General features: G+C 44.8%; 1 protein-coding gene across 1 annotated transcript in view; it reads left to right on the forward strand.

Annotated features, from left to right (window-relative positions):
* Window positions 1–26,000, forward strand: part of FIG4 (FIG4 phosphoinositide 5-phosphatase) — a 118,793-nt gene that overhangs the window by 78,855 nt on the left and 13,938 nt on the right. Inside the window, exons 17-22 of the mRNA XM_084775102.1 lie at window positions 810–868; window positions 2,910–3,057; window positions 5,035–5,118; window positions 7,136–7,331; window positions 8,467–8,549; window positions 12,484–12,573. Of these exons, the coding sequence (XP_084631228.1) occupies window positions 810–868; window positions 2,910–3,057; window positions 5,035–5,118; window positions 7,136–7,331; window positions 8,467–8,549; window positions 12,484–12,573 (660 nt within the window). The remainder of the gene's footprint in view (window positions 1–809; window positions 869–2,909; window positions 3,058–5,034; window positions 5,119–7,135; window positions 7,332–8,466; window positions 8,550–12,483; window positions 12,574–26,000) is intronic.

Below are 26,000 nucleotides of genomic sequence, written 5' to 3' on the forward strand. Positions count from 1 at the left end.
TTCCATTTTCCCCCATAATTAGGAATACTCATGATCATCATTTCAACATTTTTATCTTTTAAGCCCATTATATTAATTTTTCTTTGCAGTGTTTTGGGCTGTAGGCTTTGTTTGTAAACTATTGGAAATCTGGCTTTCTTTTAAATTCATATGTATCATTTTACTTCCTAGCTCTCACAAATTTTGACATGACTTTTTCTCCTAGAACCTCTATTCCATTAGAATTTTATTTATAATTAAATTCCGGGTTTCAGGATTTGTTCCAGGTCTCTCTATATGAATCAGAGATGGTCTCTAGCAGAAGGCCAGACAGCCAAGGTTCCATACCTGGCCCTGGCCTCTGCATTTAAGTGGTCCATGTTCTCAGCCAGAATGTAGAGGCTCGTGCTGTGCCCTGCAGCGTCTTCTTCAATAGGGTGTCTAATTTCCTCCTGGATGGTCTCACTGAGCTACTTTGTTACTGTACCCACACGTCCCTTGGCAGAGTAGAAAAGCAACCTTAGCTCTCAGAATACTAGACATGGGCCAAGGTCTCATTGTTCACCAGGTGACATTGTCCCCAGCGGGGTAGGCCCAAGTTTGCCTAGTTTATGCAAATCTGTCTTTTAGCTAAAACTAAACAACCGCAGAGTATCTTGGCATTTTGCAAGTTCCGATGGAGATGAAGCAGGGACTGGCACGAGAAGCAGTTTAGCATGAGAAGACCTTTGACATAAGAGTGAAAGGGACCCCTGAAGTAGGAGGCCTCATGGGAATTGTGGAAAGCCAGCATTTACATTCCGTCCCTCTTGTCCCCTTTGCTTTTGTAGTTACACTCACTGGTGGACACCAGAGGTGGTAAAGCACTTGCCGCTGCCTTACGACGAAGGTGAGTACCTGCCTCTGTTTTACATTTTCTACCACGTGTTTTTGGAACTCTGCCTAGAGAGGCTGAAAGCACCATCATTTGATGCCCCATCTGATAAAAAGGAGTGGATCCATCATTACCTGGCTGTTTTGTTAGGGGGCCATGCCATCTCTTAGCATCTTACAGGAAGAGACAAATGTGCTTCCTCTTACCTGAGTACACCCCTGCCTCTTTGTGCTGTAGCTTGTAGCTACTAGAGAAGCCATGCAAATGTGTGGTTGATGTGATAATTCACTTTAAATTAGCACGGGTTATATTTCAAAATAAATTTTTCTTTTTTATCTTGGAGAGATGGAGAGGCAGTAAGGACTCATTCACAAGCAGGAATTAAACATTTTTCTATTGCTAAACAGTGGAAATGTACAGATATATGTGTAAACGTACATTGTAATCATATTTAAACTAAATTTTATTAATGTGTGAGGAAGGCAGGGGAGATTATGCAAAGGACCACACTAAAGTGTACTGTACATTAGAGTGATGTTTCCAAATTGAAGTAACTCCCCCACTTTAGATCCAATGTGGTCCTGACTCTGTGGCTGTATTAGTAATTCATTATTTTGACCTTGGGCAACCAGTTTTCCGTTTGTAAGACTATAGCAGGTGAGGGGTCGTTAAGCCGTGGTTCTGCATCTGAACTTTGCGTGGGGAAGTTCAGAACAGGGTGCCACAGATTTTTAAGTTGTTCCTAAAGTATTAATTCATTTCCTGAGAATGTGCAACTTGAAACTTTGGACAAAATCATTAATAAAATTGCTAACATGGGTTGGCTGTTTGGGGAGAGTGGAAAGCACTTTATTATTTATTTTATTTTATTTTTGTGTGAGTGTGTGTGTACGGGTGTGTGTGTCAAGGAAGGTGTTGGAGATCACCAGATCCATTTCTCTCCTTCTACCATGTGGGTCTCTGCTTACATTACACTTGGCTGCAAGCACCTAAACCTACTGAGCCGGCAACCAGGCCTTGAAAGGGCTTTTATGATGATTGCTAATAGGGTGTGAATAGCAACAGAGATTTAGTGAAGAGCTGGCGTGTTTAAAAGTAAAAAGGAATTCAAGGAAATGAGTAATTACTTTCTTAAGTAACTTTTGGGGCCTCCAGGGCCTCTCCTTTGAGCTGCTGTGGACAGACATACACTGTCTTTTGTACAGGAGTTTCTTCCCTGAGTAAGTACTAGGTACTGAGCTGAATAAGCTGGGTCCATATTGTCTCCAGCCATGTGCTCGAGCCTTCTGTGAGTGCAGATGCTACAACACAGATGTGTGGATGCTACAACACAGATGTGTGATGGAGGTGCTCCCGTGGTGTGGATGCTGTAACACAGATGTGTGATGGAGGTGCTCCAGTGGTGCAAATGCTACAACACAGATGTGTGATGGAGGTGCTCCAGTGGTGCAGATGCTATAACACAGATGTGTGATGGAGGTGCTCCCGTGGTGTGGATGCTGTAACACAGATGTGTGATGGAGGTGCTCCAGTGGTGCAGATGCTACAACACAGATGTGTGATGGAGGTGCTCCAGTGGTGTGGATGCTGTAACACAGATGTGTGATGGAGGTGCTCCAGTGGTGCAGATGCTGTAACACAGATGTGTGATGGAGGTGCTCCAGTGGTGTGGATGCTGTAACACAGATGTGTGATGGAGGTGCTCCAGTGGTGCAGATGCTATAACACAGAGGTGTGATGGAGGTGCTCCAGTGGTTCAGATGCTACTGCACAGATATGTGATGGAGGTGCTCCAGTGGTGTGGATGCTATAACACAGATGTGTGATGGAGGTGCTCCAGTGGTGCGGATGCTGTAACACAGATGTGTGATGGAGGTGCTCCAGTGGTGCGGATGCTGTAACACAGATGTGTGATGGAGGTGCTCCAGTGGTGCGGATGCTGTAACACAGATGTGTGATGGAGGTGCTCCAGTGGTGCAGATGCTGTAACACAGATGTGTGAAGGAGGTGCTCCAGTGGTGTTTTGAGTAACAGGAAGGTTTTTTTTTTCCCTCAGTTATCTGTGCTGCAAACTTAAGGAAGTTGGTAGTGAAGAAATTTCACAGACGGGAAGAAGAGATTGATATTCACAATGAATTCTTCCGGCCCTATGAACTGAGTAGTTTTGATGACACCTTTTGCCTGGCCATGACGAGTTCAGCACGGTATGTCGTGGGGACTGTGGTCCTGTAAGCATCGAGAAGCTGTCATTTCTCTGGTTTGTAGATGTTTGTCTGTCTTTACCAGAAGTCTGCCCTGCAAGCTGCTCAGAGTGGGGCCTTAGGACAGGGCCTCCTGTGATGGGGAGTCTGTCACTTTAGCTCCCTCATTAGCCTAGTGGGTTAATTGCCCTGACTTGATAAGTTGGCATCTGTTCTCTACTAGCTCTAGTTTGCCAGTTGGAATCGACTCAGTATTTTTCACTGAATGTAGAAATTGAGGGCTAACATGAATTCGTGGCTCTAGAAAAGCTGGAATGGCCATCTTAGGTCAGCATTGTCTATGTAAAGTTATGCAGGTTTTCTGATCCCCATGGCCTCCCTCCCCTCCCCCTTCTCCTCTCCTCTCCCCTGCCCTCCCCTCCAGTGCTGTCCTCTCTCCTCTTCCTCCCTCCCTCCCAGCATTGTGCTAATAGCTAGATCAGCATAACTCAAGCACAAGGCTCATCTCAGGCTTCTTATTGTTAGAAGCACTAAACAGCCGCAGCCTTGTACTCAGGGACTATTTTAAACAGCAAGATTAGCAACAGAAAATACACCCAAATGTGAAAAGTGGCCCTGAATAGATGGCTTAAAGGACACTCATTTACAGTGTGAGAGCAAAAATAACAACAGAGCCCCCTTCTGACTTTCCAAACCTCTGCTGGATCATGAGAACTGGGTGACTCCCGCGCTCACTGCTCCTTACAAACATGTGCCTGCGAGTGGCTCTACCCGCAGTGGGAGTGTGGGTGTGGCTACACATACATTTTAGTTAGCAAGCAAGTTCACATACCTCGAATCTGCAGGTGCTCCCCCTTCCTCCTTCTCCTCTTCCTCCTTCTCCTCCCTATTCCTCCCCCTCTTCTTCCCTCTTTCCTTCTCACTCCTATATGTTTATAAAGAGAGAAAACAATCCAATTGCATTGCCAAGACATTTTCAGACTATTAAGTAGACGTTTGGCCAGTGTGGTGATACAAACTGTCATCTCAGCATTTGAGGCAAGAGGATTGCTGTGCATTCATGGCCAACCTTGGATATAGAGTGAGCTCAAGGCGAACCTTGCCTATGCAGTAAGACCTTGTCTCAAGAAACCAAAACAGAAAAATAATAAGATAAACTTAGATAAACATTTTGAGCCAGACCCAAGATTACTTTATTTGCTTGGGGGGTGGGGGGGAAGCATTCAGGCACAATGTAGGAGCAATACCCTCACCAGACACAGGGTTCTTAGCAGAACTCTTAGAACTGCTGTGCGGTTGGCACTGGCACTGTTTGGTGTGCCTGGCACAGAATTTGATGTGGAAAAGGGATGTGGGCTTAGCTCAGTGAGCGAAACAATAAGTCAGCTTCTATATGAAGCGTTCCCACAGCCGTGTTGTCAACCAGCCCTGGCTTAATAGGGTGGGCGTTGCTCTTTTAGTTCATCTGACCCTGTGCTTTGATCACTGTGTCCACCTCTTTCAGTGGTCTGTCTTAAAACTATGGTGCCTAAACCTGAACAGCTTAGTGTTTGGCCAGTGTTTCGTTTTGTTTTTTTATAACCTGAGGACTAACTGTCATATTTAACTTGAGGGTTTACATCCTAGCGATGCCTTAGCTGCTATCACTTTCCAGCCAACACAACTTTACATTAAAAATTCTTGGGCCATGAAGCATTGTTAGTGCTTCTAACAATAAGAAGCCTGAGATGAGCCTTGTGGATAAAATACGCGTTTGATAAGCTTAAGTCACCATGGTCACATGGACATCACCCAGCGCTGTTAGTTCATAGGCTTTTTGCAGCCCATCAACTGAAGCTTCTCCGAGCACTTGTGTTAGAATGTGTATAGAACCAGAGGCAAGGTAAGCAGAAAACAGCGAGTATGACCTGAAATGAATCCAGCGTCTTTTGCACGGATTGTGGCTTATATAGCATTTTACCTTTTTTCATCTTTTCCTAGTGATTTCATGCCTAAAACTGTTGGCATTGATCCAAGTCCATTTACCGTAAGAAAACCAGACGAAACCGGAAAATCTGTACTGGGGTAAGATTTGCATATAGAATGAAAATTTAAAGACTTATGTAAAACAGTAACGCTTGCAGTAATATTCCACCCAGAGCTAACGATGTCAAGCCGCAGACTTTAAAGTCTGTTGGTTGCATCTGTATCAGTAGCTCATTGATAGCACTGGGGTCACGTGAATGTTCACTACTGTTGAAAGTAGAATTTATGTTAATCTCAGCAACATGATTTTTTTGTTTGTTTGTTTTTTAAAGATTTATTTATTTGTTATTATGTATACAGTGCTGTTTGCATGTACACCTGCAGGCCAGAAGAGGGCACCAGATCACATTATAGATGGTTGGGAGCCACCATGTGGTTGCTGGGAATTGAACTCAGGACCTTTGGAAGAACAGCTAGTGCTCTTAACCTCTGAGCCATCTCTCCAGCCCGATATATTTTATTAATTTAAATTGTGAACATAGCATATGGTACAAAGACAGGAGCAGATGTTCTATGAATAATCCATCTTTCTTTGTTTCTCAACATAAAACAATTAAAATTAAGTTATTTTACTTAGTGTATTAACTTTTGTTGGCTCCTGAATGGAAAAGCAAGTAATACTGTAAGTGAGACCTTGAGAGGCTTGCAGTACACGGCGGTAACATTGTTTGCAGAAAGAACATTTGTATATCTTATAACATGAAGGGAACCCTCCATGTTAGCATCTTCCCACTGAGAGACCTGAGAGAATTACATAGTGTTCTGGCCAAAGACTCTCCTTCGCCCCAGGTGACCTGCCTGTCACAATGGTAACATCGGTCTTCTACTTGGACCGGAAGTCATGGCAAGACTGTAGCTGCGGTATCCCAGTTGTGTTTAGGAGTGTTTATGGGATTGGATTTTAGCTATGTATAATCTACACAAGGGCCATATACAAATATTTTCCAGACGCACCATTTCTGTGCCTTAAATTCCTGACCTTTCAGGAGAGTCACGTTAAGCACTGAGCAGATGCTAAGAGTATAAAAAAGGAAAGCATTGAGGAGGTAGAACCCAAGGTGATTCTGGGAAGTGTAGCATAGAAATACTATCAGTTTTACTTGGGGAAGATCAGAATGGATTTTTTTTTTTAGCAATATCTAACTCTGGCGAGATATATTATAAATTTTCTTTCCTGAAATGTTTCCAAGTATTATGTGTTTTTAGCAGCATACAGTGAAGTGTTTGAACAGTCAGGGGGCGGGGCACAGGGAGATGGCTCAGTCAGTAAAATACTTGCCCTGCAAGCAGGAAGCTCCAAGTTCCAGCCCCAGTTTCCACACCACAACCTCTAAGATCTCAAGCATGACAGAAATGTAGAAAGGCCCAATTTCAGTTAGCAGGAGAGGCTGCGGGAGGCAAGTGGTGAGAGGGCGGCTGCCCTCCAAGAGTGCATTGGCTCATTTTTAAATTACAACATTTCCATTACGTGTAGATAAGTACTAGGCTTCCCACCCAGCACATCTTGAATCTAGCCGCTAGCTTCTCACATCTCCCTGTGCACCCGGAAGATGCACATTCCTGCACATCTTCTTCTTCTTCTTTTTTTTAAATTTTATTTTATTTATTTATTTATTTTATTTTTTTATTCATGTTATTTTTTTCCCTTTATTAATTTATTCTTGTTATATCTCAATGGTTATCCCATCCCTTGTATCCTCCCATTCTTTCCTCCCTCCCATTTTCCCCTTATTCCCCTCCTCTATGACTGTTCCTGAGGGGGATTACCTCCCCCACAAGTAGAACATTATGATAGGCAGATTTGGGCCCAGGGGTCCCGCTTAAACTAAGGCACCAGCCAAGGACAATACAGGCGGTAAACCTTAAACCCCTACCCAGATCTAGACAATGGACAGAACATTCTCCACAGTAGAGTGGAGAGTGGGATATTACTTTCTCACATACTCTGGTGCCTCACCTTTGACCATGTTCCCTGGAGGGGGAGACCTGGTGGCACTCAGAGGAAGGACAACAGGTTACCAAGAAGAGACTTGATACCCTGCACATCTTCTTAAAGGAACAAAAGCAACAGAGAGGAAGCTGTCCTACAGCGGAAAACAGCCGCAAGTGCCCCACCGCCCCCCAGCGAGGAGGCCGTATCCAGCAGCTCCGAGGATGACTCTGGCTCTGACCGGGAAGATGAAGGCTCGGTGTCTCAGCGGTCCACTCCCATCAAGATGACTGACACCGGGGACAGTGCCAAAGTGACTGAGGTGCGGGGGCAGGAAGCATGTGTGATCCAGCCCGAGGTTCTGGAAAATGATCTTTAAAATTCTGCTTTCGCTTCAAAGGCCGAGAGCAGGAAAATGTCACTTACCCCACTCACACTGTTTCCGTGCACTGCCCCAGGCACGGCATAGGATGGCTGCGTTCTGCTTAGACCTTGGAAATGCTCTGAGCTTTGCTCCTCTCTGTAGTGCTCACCACTACAGCAGCTGTCAGAGGGTCCTGTCCAGCCTATTGCATGTCTGTCTATTTATTCCCCCATTGGACACTTGGCATGCAGGGTCGGGATCTGTATCCCCAAGTCTTGGCACAGCCCTGGTGGAAACGAGTCCTCTCCAATTCTATTTACTAACACAGTAAGGGAAGCAAGTGGACAGAAACAGTTGCTCTCTAGAAAGAGCTAAAAATCAGAATGCAGGAAAAACCTCATCCTGCTAGACAAGGAGTTGGTGAAGTTGGCCGGATCAAGCCCACTTCCTGTTTGTGAAAATGAAGTTATGTTGGAAGCCAGCCGGGCCTACTCACTTACATTGCACATGGTGGCTCACACTGTGTGCCAAAGCTGAGTAGCAACAGAGGCCATGCAGCCCAACAAGCGTAGACTATTTACTGTCTGGCCTTTGACAGAAAAATAAATAAATAAGTAAACCGCCAACTCCTACATTATATATAGCAGCCATGTTTGTTTAGCACATTAAAAAACAACTTAAGAAACAGAAATCATAGTTTTCTTGGAGGTTGTGTTTGTTATTTGGGAGGCTTTGTTGTTGTTTTGAGGCAGGGTCTCACGCTATGCTATGCTATAAGACTCACTATGTAGCCCAGGTTAGCCTCAGATTCACTACAATCCTCCTATGTCAGCCTCCCAAGTGCCAGGATTATAGGCATGAGCCACCACTCCCAACAAATAGATTTTTTTTTGAAAGTCATTAATTGAAGGTTAATGAGCAATATGGGAAAAGAAAAAAAAGAAAAAACAAACAAACAAACAAACAAACAAAACCCCAAAACGTATTATTCCTTTTTGTGGAAAAATTCTTAGACTCATTTTCTTCCTCTCTGGGAATATTAACATGGATAATATCTGATGATTCTAACTGGTTCTTGTTCTTGAAACTCTAGAATGTGGTGCAGCCCATGAAGGAAGTGTATGGAATTAGCCTCTCTGATTGCCTGTCAGAGGAAGATCTCTCCATTTATGCCAGGTAAGGGACTTCTGCAGAGGAAGGAAAGAAAAACAGTGAACCATGACTATTGTGACATACACTGTAACTTTTTTGTGATAAATATTGAACAGAACCAAGTTGAGGAGGGGATGGCTTACGTAGCTCACAGAGCACAGTCCATCCTTGAACCGAAACAGGAACCTGGAGGCAGGAACCGAGGCGGGAAGGAAGCACGGAGGAACTTGTCTTAGCGGCCAGCTCAGCTGCAGTTATTACACAGTCCAGGCCCAAATACCCAGAATGGCAGCATGCGCAGAAAGCTGGGCCCTCTGCTTCCCCCAGCAATCAGGAGAATGCCCACAGGCCACACTGACAGAGACAGCCTCCCACCGGAACTTCCCTTTCCCCATGACTATGGTTTGTGTCAAGTTGAGAAAACTAACCATCACAAAAGTAAACACAGTGACATAGAAGGCAGTAGATTCTACTTACAATGCAGGAGCACTTAAATGCCTGAGTATGAAACCCTGATTCGTCCTGGGGGTAGAGGACCCAGCGCTTCAGATGGTGCATCAGGAGAGAGATCATGAGACATTTACACATCCGTACTGTCCATGTCTGGCTAAAGCCGGACACAGATGCATGGCTACGTTCCCCAGCTCTCAAGATCGAGGTATCTTCTCTGAAACTGAATCCTGGACATCGATGGTTCAAAACCTTGCATTTCTTTACATCTAAGGTGGTTAATGCGGAGAAGTGGCCAAGGAAGGGTGCCATAAGCCAGATTTCACTGAAAGGAGGGAAATCCACCAGATGGAATCCATTTCCTGTAATGGTACCAAATTAGGCATGTGGGGTGTGGGTGGTCAGGGTTCTTAGATCCTCTAAGGGATCCTCCTCCCTTGAAACGTCAAGAGCCTGGCAGGACCACCATGAGCACCACCAGAGCCCAGGTCAACCTTTGGATAACTGTATGTCCCATGGAGACAGCCCCGCTTAATTCACTTATGGTCAACTTATATAAATTCTATAATATAAGTGTCGATACTCAGCTCCTCTTAAGGAGGACATTTCCTTTTAATACGCATTAACCTGGATGATGCCAGTTTTTATTTCAAACCACTAACATCTATTCTATGATGCATGAAACATAAAATATATGGCATATCTTGACTACAAAATTGCCTTCGTAGCTTGACACTTTTATAAAGCTGCATCACTGTCTGGCCAAGAGCCGAGTCAGTCACTTGGCATGGAGCCACTCTTGCTCACCCCCACCCCCACCCCGGCACATGAGCCCAGTTACTTACTAGCTCCGTAACTGTGTTGCAGTGTACCCGTGAGCAGGGTGGTCTGGAAGGACTGCTGGTGGGGGCTGGTAACTGAGTGCTGTTGCTTCTTGTCCTGCTTGGCAAGGACGGAAGTGTTGCTTCAGTTGAAACAAGAAGAAAAGTGGTTTGTTTTTGTTTTGCCTCAGCCATGACCTCTCCTGGAGCCTTCCTGGCTCACACTCTGAGATCTATCTCACATGTCCCCTTTGAGATGCAGGCTGTATCACCCTCAGCATCCCTGGGAAACAACCAGCCTGTGGAGGCTGAAAGCCAGGCTGCACAGAAGGGATGATGGCTGCAGAGCGGGGAGGCGTCCACCCTGAATAAGTCTCATTCATCTGACACCTTCCTGTTCTGTTCATTTAAGGCTTCGCAGTGGTTAGTCTGTTCTGTAAACACTTCCATAGTTGATTTTAAAAGAGATTATCATTCCAAAAGTGCAGGGCTGTTCAGTGACATGACCAGGAGATGTATCCCATGCTTCCTGGGAATCTTGTGGTTTAGACAGCATATACTTTCTCGTGATCCCCTCAGCTATTGGTGCTTACAACGAAAGGGGAAAGGATGGGGTCACTGGCCATCCCTTCCCTCTGTGCAAGTGGCCCCTTCTTGTTAGCACTCTGTCCCTTCAGGCCTTGTAGGATATTACTCTTCATCATCCATAGTCATTGGTGGAGGCCAAAGAAGCTTCCTTCTGGCAGCTTTTGTGCTAGTCAGCTGTCTGCTGCTTTAACAAAAATACTTGAGATAATCAACTTATAAAGAAGAAAGGTTTGCTGTGACTTACAAATTTGGAGATTTCAGTCCATGGTCAGCTGACCTTTGGGTTTTTGAAAAGGCAGAACATCACAGTAGGGTGGATGTATGCTAGCAAAAGTGTTTAATCGTATGACTGGGACACAAAAAAGGCAAAGAAAACTGGGGTCCCTGCCTCCATTTGAGGTCATATCACAGTGACCTAAAACCTTTGACTAGGCCCCGTATATACAGTTTCTACCACCAACCTTCCAGTGGCCCTGTTCTGGGAATAAGCTTCATGCATGGGCCTTTGGCGGGGGAGAGTCCACCCAAACTACAGAAGTTTCTATGGGGTAGCTAGGCCATGGGTGACCCAGACATGCTCAGGGACTGCATGGCTCCACTCTTGTCCTAGCTGGCTACTAGAGCTCTCTTGCTGCCTCCTTGGATCCAGAGAGCCAGCAGCAAGCCCATGTACGTCTACCCTAAACTAGCAGGTAGCCTTCCTACCACCAGGTCTGCATCCAGTAAACTGGTGTCCACTGGAGTTTGTGCACATGGCGATGGTGTCCTGGACTGGCTTGAATTGCCACAGCTGACTTGGGGACACAGTGTGCTGGAAAGTGGGGGCACAGCTGACTCAGGCTACAGGGCACTGGGAAGGGGCACAGCTGACTTGACACTGCAGAGCACTGTGGTGGTGGGGGACACAGATTACTTGGGACTGCAGAGCACTGTATTGGGACTCACAGCTGACTCAAGGTGGGGTAGGGGACACTTACTGTTGACCCTGTCCCCCTGCCTCCCTTTCTCCTGCCTGTTTTCCTTGCACTGAGCTGCAACCATCGGCTTGCTCAGTTTTGTGCTTTTGTTCTGCCCGCAGAGCCCTGCTCTCTGCCTTCCTTCCCTGCCTTTCCTGCGGCTTTAGTTTGCTCTCTTGACCAGACCTGGAAGCTTTCAATTCCATGAAGCTTCATACACAGGCCACAGTGTTCTTTCTTTATTAATTAAATTTTACTTTTATGTGTATGGGCATTTTGTCTGCTTGTATGTCTGTGCACCACATGCTTGCCTGGTACCCACAGGAGACCAGGGAGTCCCCTGGGACTGAAGTTTGCGGTGGTTGCAAGCTGCCATGGGGGTGCTGGGAATGGATCATGGATCCTCTGGAAAAGCAGCCAGTGCTCTTAACCATGGAGTCTCCTCTCTAGCCCCTCCTCCCCCCTTCACAATGTTCTTGTGTGTGTGTGTGTGTGTGTGTGTGTGTGTGTGTGTGTATGCGTGTACGTGCGCACTAGAGATTGTACCCTTTATCTGAGAAATTTTAAATGTGTGTAGCTATTGTTACACAATATTCTCCGTCCCAAAACCAGACGTAATTTGTCACTTGCCGCAGATGAGAACCAGCCCCAGGGAGTTTGTCAGCAGCACTAAGAATTGCACAACCATAGCACTTGACTTTCAAAAAAGCTTATGAAAAATAAATGATAAGATTATCCATAGTCGTCAAAGGAAAATATTTTAAATGGTAGGAAAACAGGAAGGAAATCAGCTCCTTGATCCTGCCCTGTCACCAGCCATGGGAACAGGACGACAAACTGCCCTGTGTCTCTGAGGAGAAGATGGCTGTGTGTGGCACCTCTATTTGATAGACAGCAGTTTTCCCTGGAGTAGCTGGAGTGTGCTTGGGAGCAAGGCTCTGGAGGAAACTGAGTCAAAGCTCTGGTATCTTAGCAGGTTTCCTGTCCGGGTCTCGATCACCCTGACTCCATGGGTCCTGCATTCCATGTTGTGTAAGTGTCACACTGAAAATGGAGATGCAGAAGCGGTTCCGCCCTGTCTCCATGGCTGTGAATGTCCACTCTGGTTGACAGGAGCTGACACTCATCCTTTGTCATCGGCAGGTTTGTTCAGCTGGGGCAGAGTCACCATAAACAGGACAGAAGCAGTCAGCAGCTGTGTTGTTCCAGGTGCTCAGATGGTGTTGTAAAACTGTAAGTACTAGATACCACTTTGAAAACTTTTTAAAACTTCATTTGTTTGTTTTGTGTGTGTGTGTGTGTGTGTGTGTGTGTGTGTGTGTGTGTATGCACCACAACACATATGTGGAGGTCAGAGGGCAGTTTCCTTCCACCATATGTGTTCCAGGGATTGAACTCAGGTCATCAGCCTTGGTAGCAAGCACCTTTACCCATGAACCATCTCGCTGGCCTTCTATTAAATCTTTTAAAAAAGATCTCTGTGTCCATGCCACTTGTGGAACGTATCTGATGACTTGGCAGGGAAAATGTCAGTTTGTTACTGACGTAGTATAATTTGACACACAAAGGCATTCTTCCTGCTACTTTCTTTATTGAAGACTATGTCTGGGGGGGCGGGGCAGTGGGGGGCGGGGAAGAAGTGGCAGTCTTAGACTGCACCCCATGGCTTCCCTCCATTCATTTGCCCTGAGCTGGGTAGAGAGGGGGTGTTGAAACAGTTTGATACCAGAGAGACCTTAGGTCTACCACAAGACCCCCCAAAGCCATGGTTCTCAGCCTTCCCAATGCTGTGGCCTCGTAATACAGTTCCTCATGCGGCGGTGACCCTCAACAATAAAATCTTTTCGTTGCTACTTCATAACTGTAATTTTGCTACTGATATGAACACTAATGTAAACATCTGATATGCAGGCTATGTGACCCCTGTGGAAAAGTCGTTTGACCCCCCCCCCAGGGGTCGTGACCCCCAGGTTGAGAACCACTTCTCCAAAGCATGCACGGGTTAGTCTCTTCTTGCTGCTGCAGGAACCCATCAGTGCTAATAACTTGGTGGAAGCTAAACAGGAGTTAGGAAATTCTGAGTTCAACAGAATAGTGTTCAAATCATGCTGCTTTCTGGGTTGTTACCTGTAACATGAAAGTAATAAGGCAACAATTTTCCTTTAGCCCAGCTAGTTCCCAAATAATAGGCACAGAGAGACTATGATTTATTTAATTGGCTTAAATGTACTGTTTTATCCGTCTAAGATAATCTAGGTACCTCCCGGCCACAATCTCCATAACACTGATTTATGGCCTTCTACGCGTCAGCCGCCTCTTACGGAGTTCTTTCCTCTTTGTCCTGTTTTCTCCGCCCCTCTCTGGAATCGGAAGTCCCACCCTCTTCTCTCTATTGCTCAGTTCCTGGCTATCCACTTTTTATTGACAAGACAGAGAATAAATGGTCAACAGTGTTTACACAAACTTGAGACAGGAGATTCTTAACATAAGCCTTGTAATGCCACTCGAGGATTGAAACCAGATAGTGCAGTAGAGAAATCAGCATGGGAATAACCCAAGTGCAGGCTTTACACGATGCACAGTAACATTATGACAACAGTTACCTTGAACCGACAACAACTTAGTTCCCATAGCACCTGCCACAGGGGAGGGGCTCCGCAGTGTCTGGAACACATGCTTAGTAAGTTGCCATTGTGGTCATCATGTTTATCTGCCTTTAGATGTCATCTCTGTTTATCAGGACAAAGCACAGGGTTGTGACAAGAGGAGGCTCCCGGACAAGACATACTCTGTTGAGTTTCCTCTGTGAAGTGGGTCATTGTGGAGATTCAGTAGGGCTGTATGGGAGGTGACTAGGCCAGTGTCTGGCAGTGTTGACATTTGCTGGATGTCCACTCCCCTCTCTTAGCCCAGCTTGGTCAGTTCTGAGTGTATTGCTTCTTTGATGGGGACTTAGTGCGTGATTTCTGTCTGGGTTGAGGGTGGTTAATGAGACCGGAAGAACAGAAGCTAGTGCTCTGTCTCTTGTACCCTCCAAACACACACACACACACACACACACACACACACACACACACACACACACACACACACACACACACACACGAGGCACTGTTTCTCCCTTCTTCCACGGCAGTATCTTTCCTTTCCCTACTTATTATTTTGGAAGCAAGGGAAATATATAAATTCATTAACTTAGAAACCATTTTGCTTCATCATAGCTACTTAGCATATGGAAGTATGAGTTGAAATCAACAAGACAAAGGACAAAAGTACGTTAGGAAATAAGAGACTTGGGTAGCTAAACCGAGTGCTTCAAATCCACCATTCCGTTAAAATAGTAAGATGTAGCTCATTAGGAGATGACAGTGATGAAGGGAAAAGAATACAAATATTTCCCTTTTTTTCAGTCCCAGATATGCTATTTGTCTTACTTATTACTCACTTAGTAATTACTTATTCATATTTCAACATTTGCTCTCCTGAGTCCAGGCACAGGCGAAACCCATGTGGATCTAGAAATGTATTTTAACCTTTTCCACTTAATTAGTAAAGCGTCTGTGATGAGTATGCTTCTGTGCCTCATCCTCACCAGGGTAACAAAGAGCTTGGTAGGTGCTGCCTTACGCTGTCATGGCAACTGCCAAGTGAGTTTTAGAGAGGGCTGTGTGTGTGTGTGTGTGTGTGTGTGTGTGTGTGTGTGTGTGTGCCCTTTAAACTGGAACTATAACCAGGCTCTTAAAATGCCAACTATTCATTTTTAGTCCCCCAGAGCTATGCTCAAAGCAGCAGAAACTAGACTTGGGTGAAGCCCCTGAAGCCTCCCTTGCTGCAGCCCAGGTTCCAGGACATCTAAAACGATGATAGACATGCCGTAAGCTCAGATGCTCCGGGCCTGCCTGTCTCTACGTGCTTCGTTATCTGGCAGCTGTTCCTGAAATTCTGAGCCTTACCAGCTTTCCTTTTCTATGCTGGAGAGAATTATAAGAGCAAATGTTAAATGTGTTTTCACTAATAAAAATTGCCAAGAAGCCCATAGATACAGGCTTCCCCTGATTTGTGGGTGCAGTGGGTCGGGGAGCTAGGCACGGCCACTTGAGCCCTTGTAGAATGCTGCCTAGAGGTTCATGCTAAGCCCATGCTGGTCAGTTGTCTGTGTTGCCAACACAAATACCCAAAGCTGCATTTGACCCAAGTGTGACAGCTTTCTGACCCACGCTAGGAGGAATAGCATCACCCATCGCTTACTGTACGTTCAGTGTGTGATGGCCTCTGTCCTATGCACTTTAACCTCTATTTCCTGTAATGCCCCACTTCCCACAGACACCTGAACAAGGAGCTTGTGTTATGTCCACAGAGGTGGAAAACGAAAGTGCGCAGTGATGTAATTTGCCCAAGTTTAGGCAGACAGCAAATGGAGAAACTGGGATTCAAAACCAGACTGGTTGCTTCTGGTGCCCATGATGTCTACAACTGTACTGCAAATGGGTTGGCAGCTGCCTTTTTAAACCACCGGAATGGAGGTTAAACTGTAGGAATTGAGGCTTATTGGTGTTAGCAGCCGGTACTTTGGTCTTGTAGCATGACCTGGGTCTGTAGACACTTTTCTATGTCTCCACTATACTGCTCTTGTGTTTTGTTAATATTTAAAGAAATCATTCCTTTGTTTTTTCCTAGTGACGCGTGCGTGCGTGCACACACACACACACACACACACACACACACACTCATTCGCACATGCATTAAATTGTGCTAGTTTCACAGCCACAGCATTGGAAGCTTTGGAATGCATACTCCTGTCATACCCCAGGAATTGACCCAGGGGCAGGGGAGGGGAGAGTGATGAGCAGGAAGCAATAAAATAAAGTCAAATTGAAAATCCCAAGAAGTAAGAAGGCGGAGGGCCAGGGGAGAAGGTGAGTGTGTGTCTCCATTACGGTGCAGTAGCACCTGCTGCTGCTTAGCAGGCCAGATTTACTGTAACAAGATGGACTCGTTGGGGCTTCCGAGGAAGGCTCTGCTGAAGGGTCCCTAGCATAGTGAGTTGTAGGCTTCATTGTAGCTACTCCTGTTACTGACTTTTAAGGTATGTAAAATGCCTGATACTTTAAGATTTTAGTGTGTTGGCCTTTGAGGGATAAGGCATGCCACATGCAGGCACTTTCACAGATTCATTTGAGATCCCAAGTTTTCTTCACATGGCTGTGTGACCTTGAACTCTGACCTATACACTGTTTCTAGAGACCTGCCTTCGTCCTCTTGTATTAGTGTAACACAATAGCCTGGCAGCACACTTTAAAGAAAAATGGATTATTTGACTCACAGTTCTGCGCATGGGCATCCTAAGTGGTCAGTTCTGAGGAAGGGCTCCTGGCAGACACCACAGGGAGAGGAAGTGGGAGAATTTCCATGGTGACACAGGAACCAAGAGACAAGGGCAAGACCAAGCTCATTCTTTTTATTAAAACTCACTAAAAAAAAAAAAAAACATTCTTCCTGTCTAAAGATCTTATCAGCCCTACACTGGGCCCCACCCCTAAAAAGGAGTGGACCACATTGGGAATCCAAGATACCACCACACCAGGGAAATCAGGGTACAGCATATGAGCCCTGGAGGAGGAGGGGGTCAGGCCACATCCGAACCATGTTTAAGGAGGTGGTGAGGGGCCAGGCATGCACATGTGGGAACACCATTAGAAGAGACTGAGTGAGGCAGCATGACCTTTAGTTTCAAAGCTTTATTGTAATCAAGAGAGTGGTGTGCTTATATTTGCATTTTAGAAAGGTCAGTTTGGAGATGGTGTGGAGAATGGATTTGAAACAAGGCTAAATAATGTATCTCCTGCATCCATCAGGACCAGAACAGCAGTGCCGTGCGATCCCAGCACTGGGCTTAGAGAAGGAGACCTGGGCCTGGTAGTGCAGGCCAGTAGTCCTGGTTGCTAGGGAGGCTGAGGCAAGAGAATTGCAAGCTTACAGACAACTTGAGCTACGGTGAGATCAGAGCCAGCTTGTGTAACGTAGTGAGACTCCATCTGAAAACACAAAAAGAGGTCTGAAAAGAGGTCTGGTGCTGTTGGTCCAGGTGGGGCACTTTCCCATCCTGCACCAGGCCCCAAGTTTCATCCACAGTACCGAGGGGGGTCAGTTAAATGGACCAAGAAGATGTAAAAGGACAGGCGTCACAATCTCATGGCCCAAGATAACCACCAACTTATGATCTTCCTGTGTCACACTCCCAGATGCTGGGATTACAGGTGACTGCCATCCCGTCCAGCTCCGGGGAGCGGGAGTTTCATAGTGTGGTTGACTAGATAGAGCCATGTGTTGCTGGGACCCGATCGGTGCAAATCTGGGGGCAAGTTGGTGACAGGACAGCCAAAGGACGTGCTTACACCCCAAAAAGCTCTAGATTAAAGAAACTCAGGAATTCGAGAGATTTTTCTATACTTGGTTTTAAAAATTGTTTCTCCTTTTTTTTTCTAGGAATCTGTGAACACATTAAAGTGAAAAAAATGTGTTACTGATAAAGAGTTTATAGTTTTAGGATGTATTTAGACCTATAAAACACTGTCTTTTTACCTCTGCACTGAGGGAGCAGAGTATCTCCAATAAGGCCACAAAAGGGATATTCTTTGTATATAAGAACCAAATAGCTTAGCTTTTTGTTATTTTGTTAGCTGGACAGATAACCATCAGTTTTGTATGTAGTGGGTGGGTAGAGTGATTTGGGGCAGATGGAGTGATTGAGGCTTAATGCTGTGTCGCTATGCCTTCCCAACACCCATTCCCTTTGGTCAAATGGATAAGTGTCCAGTATGAAATGGCATAAAGGGGAAGAATTTCCAATTAAGAGAAAATGTGGCCTGAAGACAAGAATTTGCGATCACTGTCCGTATACATACGGCTCTTCAGTGCTAGATGTGACTCAGCTTTCCTGGGTCTTTCTGCATGACTTTAAAAAAAAGACAAACGCCATTTATAGTTAAAATTGGCCAGCAAGTCTTTTCTCATTCCGCAATCTCCCATGTTTATGAATGTTATTATTCCTCTTCCGTATGCTCTCATAAGCAAGTTTGCGGAGCAACACCAGAAACCAGTAAAACCAGTTACACATTTTCATAGGTAAAACCATGCCAACTACCCTCTCATCTTTATAAGGGCAGCAAGTCCTTAGTAAATGGATGCTACCATGTAGCAGGTTGATTTTAAACGAGTCAGAAAGACTAAGCTATTTGAAAGCAAGTTCATCTGGTTTAGAACTCCTGTCCCTAGCGTGACACCTGATGCATAGTAAGTGCTGCTTACAATCTGGATAATGTTTGACAGTCAGTAGGTTCACCTCTTTTAGGGATCTTATACTGCTGGGAGCAGTCACATGCTGGGTTGGCAGAAGCAAGCAAGGGAGCTTCCTGGTGGCAGCCTCCTCCTTTAGTTTGCATGCCTGACGGATGGGTGTGTCCCTGGCTTAGGCAAAGCCTCAGGGATTTTGCCTTAATACTGTCTATTATTGCTATACTGCCTCTGCCAGCTTGTCTCATATAGCTGGCATGGCGGCTATGCACCTATAGCATAATAATATCTCTCTATAGGTGCTACTCTCTCTGTTAGATAGATTTCCTACAGATGACTTTATAATTTCTGAAAATGGTTCCTGAATTGATTCAGGTAATTATAAAGCCCTCCTACAATATAGCAAAGCCTGTTAGGAGCTCTATTAACTTCCATGTGAATTACACCAAGAAGGAAAACAATATTGAAACAAATTAATAATCAAGGAGATACATTCATTCTAGGTTTAGTCCAAGGATAAGGCCCCAGTGTGCACTACGATAAGAAACATCGTATGAATATAGAGACAAAGAATAAATAGTTAGCTGTACAAGACAAGAGAGGCACCTGTTTCTTTAAAAAAACCTTGACATAAAAAACTCATAATGAACATATAGATAAAACCACTGCTTTAAACTTATAACAAACAAAAGTATCTAGATAGATATAGTTTTAATGAAAGAACATAGAATCAGTAGCTCTACTGTAACTCCTTTTTTATGTAACGATTGTATCTATTTTTGAATGAGATGATTTTTTTTGTAGATATTATAAAAACCCAGGTGAGAAATAACGCTCTTGTTGGTTGCTTGGAGTTTTCCTCCATTCACCATCCACCATTTCTGTGTCTGTCTGTCTGATTGTCAGTGTCTTTATGTATGCTTATGAATGATCTGTGGGAGCTGCCTGTGTTTGTGTGAATGCATGGTTTTCTCTTTCTTTCTTTCATTTCACCACAACCAGCAGCCTCAGATAGCAAGGCCACCAGCCTGAGAGTTTATGAGTTAAAGTACAGCTGCTAGAGCCATCAGCCTGGCAGTTAAGAGTTAAGAAAGTTCACAGTTTCTCACCAGTGACCAGTAGCCCCAAATAATCGGAAAGTTTAAGAGTAAAAAGTACAGAGAGAAACGCTAGAAACAACTAAGCTCCCGATAGGCCTAGAGCAAGAGCCTCATGCTCGCTGTCCCACCTCAGCCACCCCTGCACCCCAGGGAGGAAAAACAAAAGCCTTGCTTCTTTACATTATACATTAATCAAATGTGAGGGAGAAATGCTGAGATAAACAAATCGAAATGTATGGTAAGACAGTGAACGGTTTTCAGCTTTTACTGCCCTGCGTTCATTTCCCGTTTTAGACTAAGCAGCTCGGAGCTCTTAGCCGGCGTCTCCTGACTGTTCTCAGTGGATAAGATGTTGCTGTTCTTAACTTACAGTGCATTAGTGGGATGGCGTAAAATGGGCCACACATTATCTGGTATTTTTTTGTGTTGTTGTTGTTTTTATTTTTTTATTTTTTATTTTTCCTACCACTACCAATTGTCGAGGCTCTTAGTGAGAGAATTCCTTTACAATAGTAGCCAGTTCTCACAATCGCTTGAGCAGCCTGCACAGAGCAGAGTCATACTTTCCAGTGTGCATTTGCCTTTGCTTCCACATCCATGGGGCACGTTTACCTTATGGGTGAAAAGTGCGTGCTGTGGTTGGCTCTCAGCTGGACAGAGCGGAGATGCCGAGGTCCAATCTTCCCTCCCACAGCTGCTTCCGACTCTCTTGTGACATCTGAGCCAGTTTGTAGCCACAGTTTCTATTGTGTACTCCTGATGTAACCAAAATGCCAAGTAAGCCCCAAAATGTCTGAATAAATTGCATCCTGTCTTTTTTATCCATAGAGAAAAGGGAATTGAGGCTATATTGACTTTCTTTTTTAAAAATACCATTTTAAGTTATAATTTCATTATACTGGTTGCCCCTTCCTTCTCTTCTCTCCAGCTCCTTCCATTGTTATCCCCCAGCAAACTCACAGGTTCTCTTTTTCTTCAAAATGTCTAGTAGAAAGAGGGGGACAGTGTGTGTAAGGTGTCTTGGGAGCAGCTATACACAAACTTACACCTGAAGCTCCGCAGGCCAGTGGCTTGCCTCTTCTGTCCATTGCATTTCCCACGGGCCCCACATCCGTGCTCCTGTCCTGTGAGCAGCCTTGGTAAGATGCATTCTTCTGAGGCCATGGTTGGTGGAGGCATTGTTTATTAAGTTCTTGTTTCCTTTTAGCTTTTAGTCTGATTTTCACCTCATATCGGGAACCTTTGATATTCTCCAGCAGCCTCTTGGGAATTGGGAAGTCTCTGAGCATCACCTGAGCACCTCACGTACTGATTTCTGTCCAAAGCCTGTTGAGGAGGATAACTCCTGAACTTCACAATGTGACCAGGCTTGGGGAGAACGCCAAAATGGCAATGGCATTTTCGCAATGTTCTTGCATATGTTCTCTCTCTCTCTCTCTCTCTCTCTCTCTCTCTCTCTCTCTCTCTCTCTCTCTCTGTGTGTGTGTGTGTGTGTGTGTATGTGTGTGTGTTTATGTGTGTATGACCATAAAATCTGAAAGCCAGAAGGTACCTGAAGATTAATGGATTCAGGTCGGGCATGGTGGCACACACCTTTAATCCCAGTACTCAGGAGGCAGAGGCAGGTGGATCTGTGAGTTCAAGGCCAGCCTAGTCTACAAAGTGAGTCCAGGACAGCCAAGGCTACACAGAGAAACCCTGTCTCAAAAAACCATAATAATAATAATAATAATAATAATAATAATAATAATAATAATAATAATAATAAATTCAATCCCCTGATTTTTCTAGGAAAAATGGACTTAGAGAGGGTCCGTAGCTCACTCAAGAGTTACAGAAGTTTTGAGTGACAAAACTGAGCCTCAAAAACATTTCTCTGAGAATGAAGCCAAGTCTATTGAATACAGCCTGTGTGCTGTATTAAAAGCTTCTGAAAGGAGAAGGTGCCTACAGGACACATAGACAGTGGCATGTGTCTGTGGAAATGGCCCAGTTTGTCACCAAAGGAAAATAGGGGGAAATACAAAGAATCAGTTCTCAAAGAGTGGCCGGCAGATCCTAGGGATTCCTGTGCCTTTTCAGTGAGCATGTGAGGTCAAGGCAGTGGCACCAAGCCCTGGAGGTGGTTGACCCTTCCTCTGTTCTCAGACACTCACAGGGCGGCTTGGAGACAGGAGGAGAAGGTGAGTGAAAACATTAGGGAGAAATGCCATCTACGCTTATGTAAGTTGATAAATTGGTGAAAGCTGTTAAGTAGCCTGTGTGTGAGTCTTTTGGGGCCCGTGACCCCTGGGAAACACATGTACATAAAGCGTCTTGGTGTCTGGAAGGAAGGGCTCGTGCAATTGTGTAAGTTGTGAGAACTGCCCCCCGTGTCTTTCCCAGAACCAGTCAGTCAAAATGACTGACAGACAAACTGTAGTTCTGCAGGCTTGGGTACCTACCTGGCAGACACTTTCACAAAAGTGAACCAGCGAGCCTGTCATTTTAAGGAAAACAGTTGACAGTATTTGTTACCAGTAGCAGGGTTATAATTTTCAAGTGAAAAGCAGCCTTTTGAAAGCATGCATGTGGCACCACACGAAATGTATACAGATTTTCCTGATAAGATTAGAAATGATTTTTTTAATGTGATTTTAAAAAATACTGCTAAAATACAACCTGTTTGTTACCTGCCATTTGAAAGATCATCAAAGCCCCGTAGACTTTAATGCAGGCTGTTAAAACAAAAAACAAAACAAAACAAAAAAACAAAAACACTTTGTGTTGGTGAAAAAATACATTTCAGGTTCAAGATAGACCAGTGGATTTTACATAAGAGTGTGAACAGTTTGTCAATCCAGATAGTTTCAGTCCCAATTACAAACCTTTAAAACAATTGTCCAATTTTATTATAACACCTCTAAATATCCAGAGTTATCTGAAAGGCCATTAAGATGTCTCCTTCCAGCAAAAATCACATCCTAGCTGACTGTAGAAGTGTTCATTTATTTTCTATGCTTTAAAAAAAATTATCTTGTTTAAGGAGCAAAGGATACAAATGCTCTGTTTATAAAGTATCTCTCACAGTTGGCCTGGACTTTTTAGAGTGCTTTTAACTCCAGTTACCAGAACACCTAACGCCTCTGGTTCAAACAGTAAAGTCACATGCATAGGTAGAGGCCACATCTAGGCATTTCTATGGTGTAGACTGAATTAGCAGTGCACTAGGTGGACTTTTTATACGCTTGTAGTTGGGAAGGTGCACTAATATATAATTTATCTTAATTTTTCTAACTTTTTATGGATAAAACCTTTCTATTAATACCACATAAAATGCATTAAAACACCAACAAAAACCAAAAAAGTCATCTGTTATCTTCCCTGAAAGGCATAGCCAAGGCCTCCAGCGGAGAGGGTGCATGAGCTTTGTGTGTTCCTGGCGTTCCATCACAGCCGCGGAAGCCTCAGAGGGAATGGGCTTCCTTCTCTGCTCTGGAACAAGGAATCCCAGAGCCCTAGGCAGCACACTTTCTCTGCTGTGTCCCAGTGGGCAGGACTGGGTCACATGCCAACCCCTGTCACGGCCTGATTTGTTGTGATTAGCTTAAAGTTGTTATTTGGAGGATGTGGATATAATAAGGCCATCATGGTGAACTAGTTATTAAACACAAATTCAAACAACCAAACAAAACTGTCCATGCTTGGCCAGTTAACTACAAATTCATTTGCCCAAGTATCCCACGATGATGGCGATCGGGGCTTTGGGATGTGGCTCCACCCCTGCCATTGCTGAACTGAGTCCCTGCCGGTCTGAACCATGGCTCCCTTTGTGAAGTGAGAGCTCAGGCCGGGAACCCTGGCTCTGTGATCCTTGGCTCCTAATTCGTTTATTTACTCACTCATTTAGTGATATTTACTGAGGGCTCACTCTCTTATCTGAGACAGTGGAGGGTACTGACGGTCGCTAAAATATTGTCTGTGTGACCACAGAAGCTGGTCACTCTCCTGCACCGCGAACACAGGGAAAGCCCCAAAGAGAGGACAATAAAAAACGGCTTTTCACTCATAAGACGTTTGTGAAATAAATTGTTCAATGCCCTCAGCAAAGAACCCCTGCCACAAAGCTCGTTAGTGAACCGTTACAGCGCATCAGTCTTCTCTCTCCTTATTAAAATGTAAAATGTGTTCAGCAGAGAAAACACAGAGCCGCAAATGTGTTTGGTAAATGATAAGTCTCCAGGAGGATGCTTAGGAGCCTGGCTGGCTGTGAATATTCCAGCTCGCTCCGTATCAGCGAGAGCATGAGGCAGAGAAGCCAGCTGTTCCAGAGAGCAGAAAGACAGCCCTGAGAAATGAGACAGTTGTCTGACAGCCCAAGGACACGCGTCCTGTAGCTCTCAGATAAGATGCATAGGAAGGTTTTATTTTTTATTTTTCAATCCAGGCTACTAGAGTTTGCAGCCCTTTCTCATGCTCAGTGCTGGCTAATTTTCCATATTGAGATAGCCCAGGGTGCTTATCTCAGAGAAGCGGATTAGAAGTCACGTGATCATCTTCTTCAGTAGTGCTGGGAGCACTGTGAGGTAAAGCAGGCTTTTTTAGTTGACCTGGGGAACCAGTAAGTGGAAAGTGTCCCGATGAAGACTTAAGATTCCTGAAAAGAGAATCTTTGGACTAGTTAGTGCTACCCCTGATGATATGAGTGAGAGTCTCCGTCACCGAGTGTCACGTCCTTCCATTACCCAGAGTACCCGAGCAAAAGCTGCATTGCTGGGCAATGTGACATCTCTTCATTTGGTCTGAGGCTGGGCAAAGTGATCTAAAATAAGAGTAATGCCTAAAAATGTGTAATTGACATGACCACGGCCTCAAGTCTAGCTGGGGTGATTTACAGCTGGAGGCAGGAAGTGGGCAGTACATTTACTTGCTAGATGTGTGTTAAGCACTTACAGTCTATCAGGTGCTCCTCTGCCACTGGGCAGAGAGTAACAATCAAGAGTGTCTGAGTCCTTCAGAGTCCTTCTGTCCTGGAGTATGCAGATAGGATGAGCCAGTGACGTCATCCATAAGACAATTTCATGTTGAAGCAAATGCCTTGAAGATACAAACCAAGGAAATGGGAGAGAGTGGTTGAGGCAAGTAAGGCACTGGCACTATTTTAGATTAGCTTTTTTGTTTGTTTTGTTTGGGGTTTTGTATTTTTGTTTGCTTGAAACAAGATCTCACTGTGTAGCCTTGGTGACAATGAACTCACAGAGCTCTGCCTGCCTCCACCTCTAGAGTGCTGGGATTAGTTGCGTGTGCACAAGGCATATCTCTCGGAGGGGCTAACCTGAGGTCTGAGTTAGAAGGACTCTGCTGTCAAATGACTGGGAATATGTTCAGTGCAGAGAGAACACACACTAAGGACTGGGCAGGAACTAGCTTGACACATCCAAGAACCAGGCAGAAGATGGTGAAAGCTACAGCCGAAGGGCTTTGTGGGTAGCGTAAGGTTGGGTTGGGGCAAGATCACAATAGATGGCTCACAGGAATTCAGGAAACTTGGGGAAGAGGAAACCATTCCTTCAGAAATTGCTGCTGTAAAGAGGTGCAGAGAAGTGGGACTTTGTCTAAAGAGAAATATGAACTCAGGGATCATTGTTTTAGAAACTTCACAACCACAGATCTTCTGTCCTGATGGAATTGTAGGAGCGGCCATGCCACAGACACTGGACAACAGAGCAACTGCAGGAGAGAGAGATCAGAAGGGCCCTACGTGCTCTTTTACATTTTTATTGAAAACCAGAATTTCATTATCTTTGGTGTTATTTTCTTGGAATTTTCTAGCATGTGAAATTACCAAAGTCTACATATTTCTGACCTATAAAAACCAGGAGTTTCTTGGCATTCTAATAGTTTCACTTAGACAACTTTAAATGTCTCTTGTGTTTAGAATGATACACCCCTTTAACTTGAAAATAATCTCGGTCTTCCTAAGAGTTGCAGTAAAAGAGCAGACATACACCTCTTCCCAGTCTTTTGGGATTAAGTTGCAGAGCTGATGCCGTCTCTCCCTTCCCCAACAGCCATACCCTGATCACCCCGTAGTGGGCATTTCCTATGAGCGAGACTGTCCTCAAGGTCACAGCACATCAGGAAATTAGCACCAACACATTACTGCTCTTTCATCCTCAGAGACCATTTAACTCCCACTAGTCATCCCAGTAGCATCCTTGAGTAGGGGAGGGTCCAGTCTAGAACCTCACACTGCATTTAGTCGCTAAAGTCTCCTTCATTCTGAAA

This window comes from Acomys minous, assembly GCF_964271855.1.
Source record: "Acomys minous genome assembly, chromosome: 3".
In the NCBI taxonomy this organism is placed as follows: Eukaryota; Metazoa; Chordata; class Mammalia; order Rodentia; family Muridae; genus Acomys; species Acomys minous.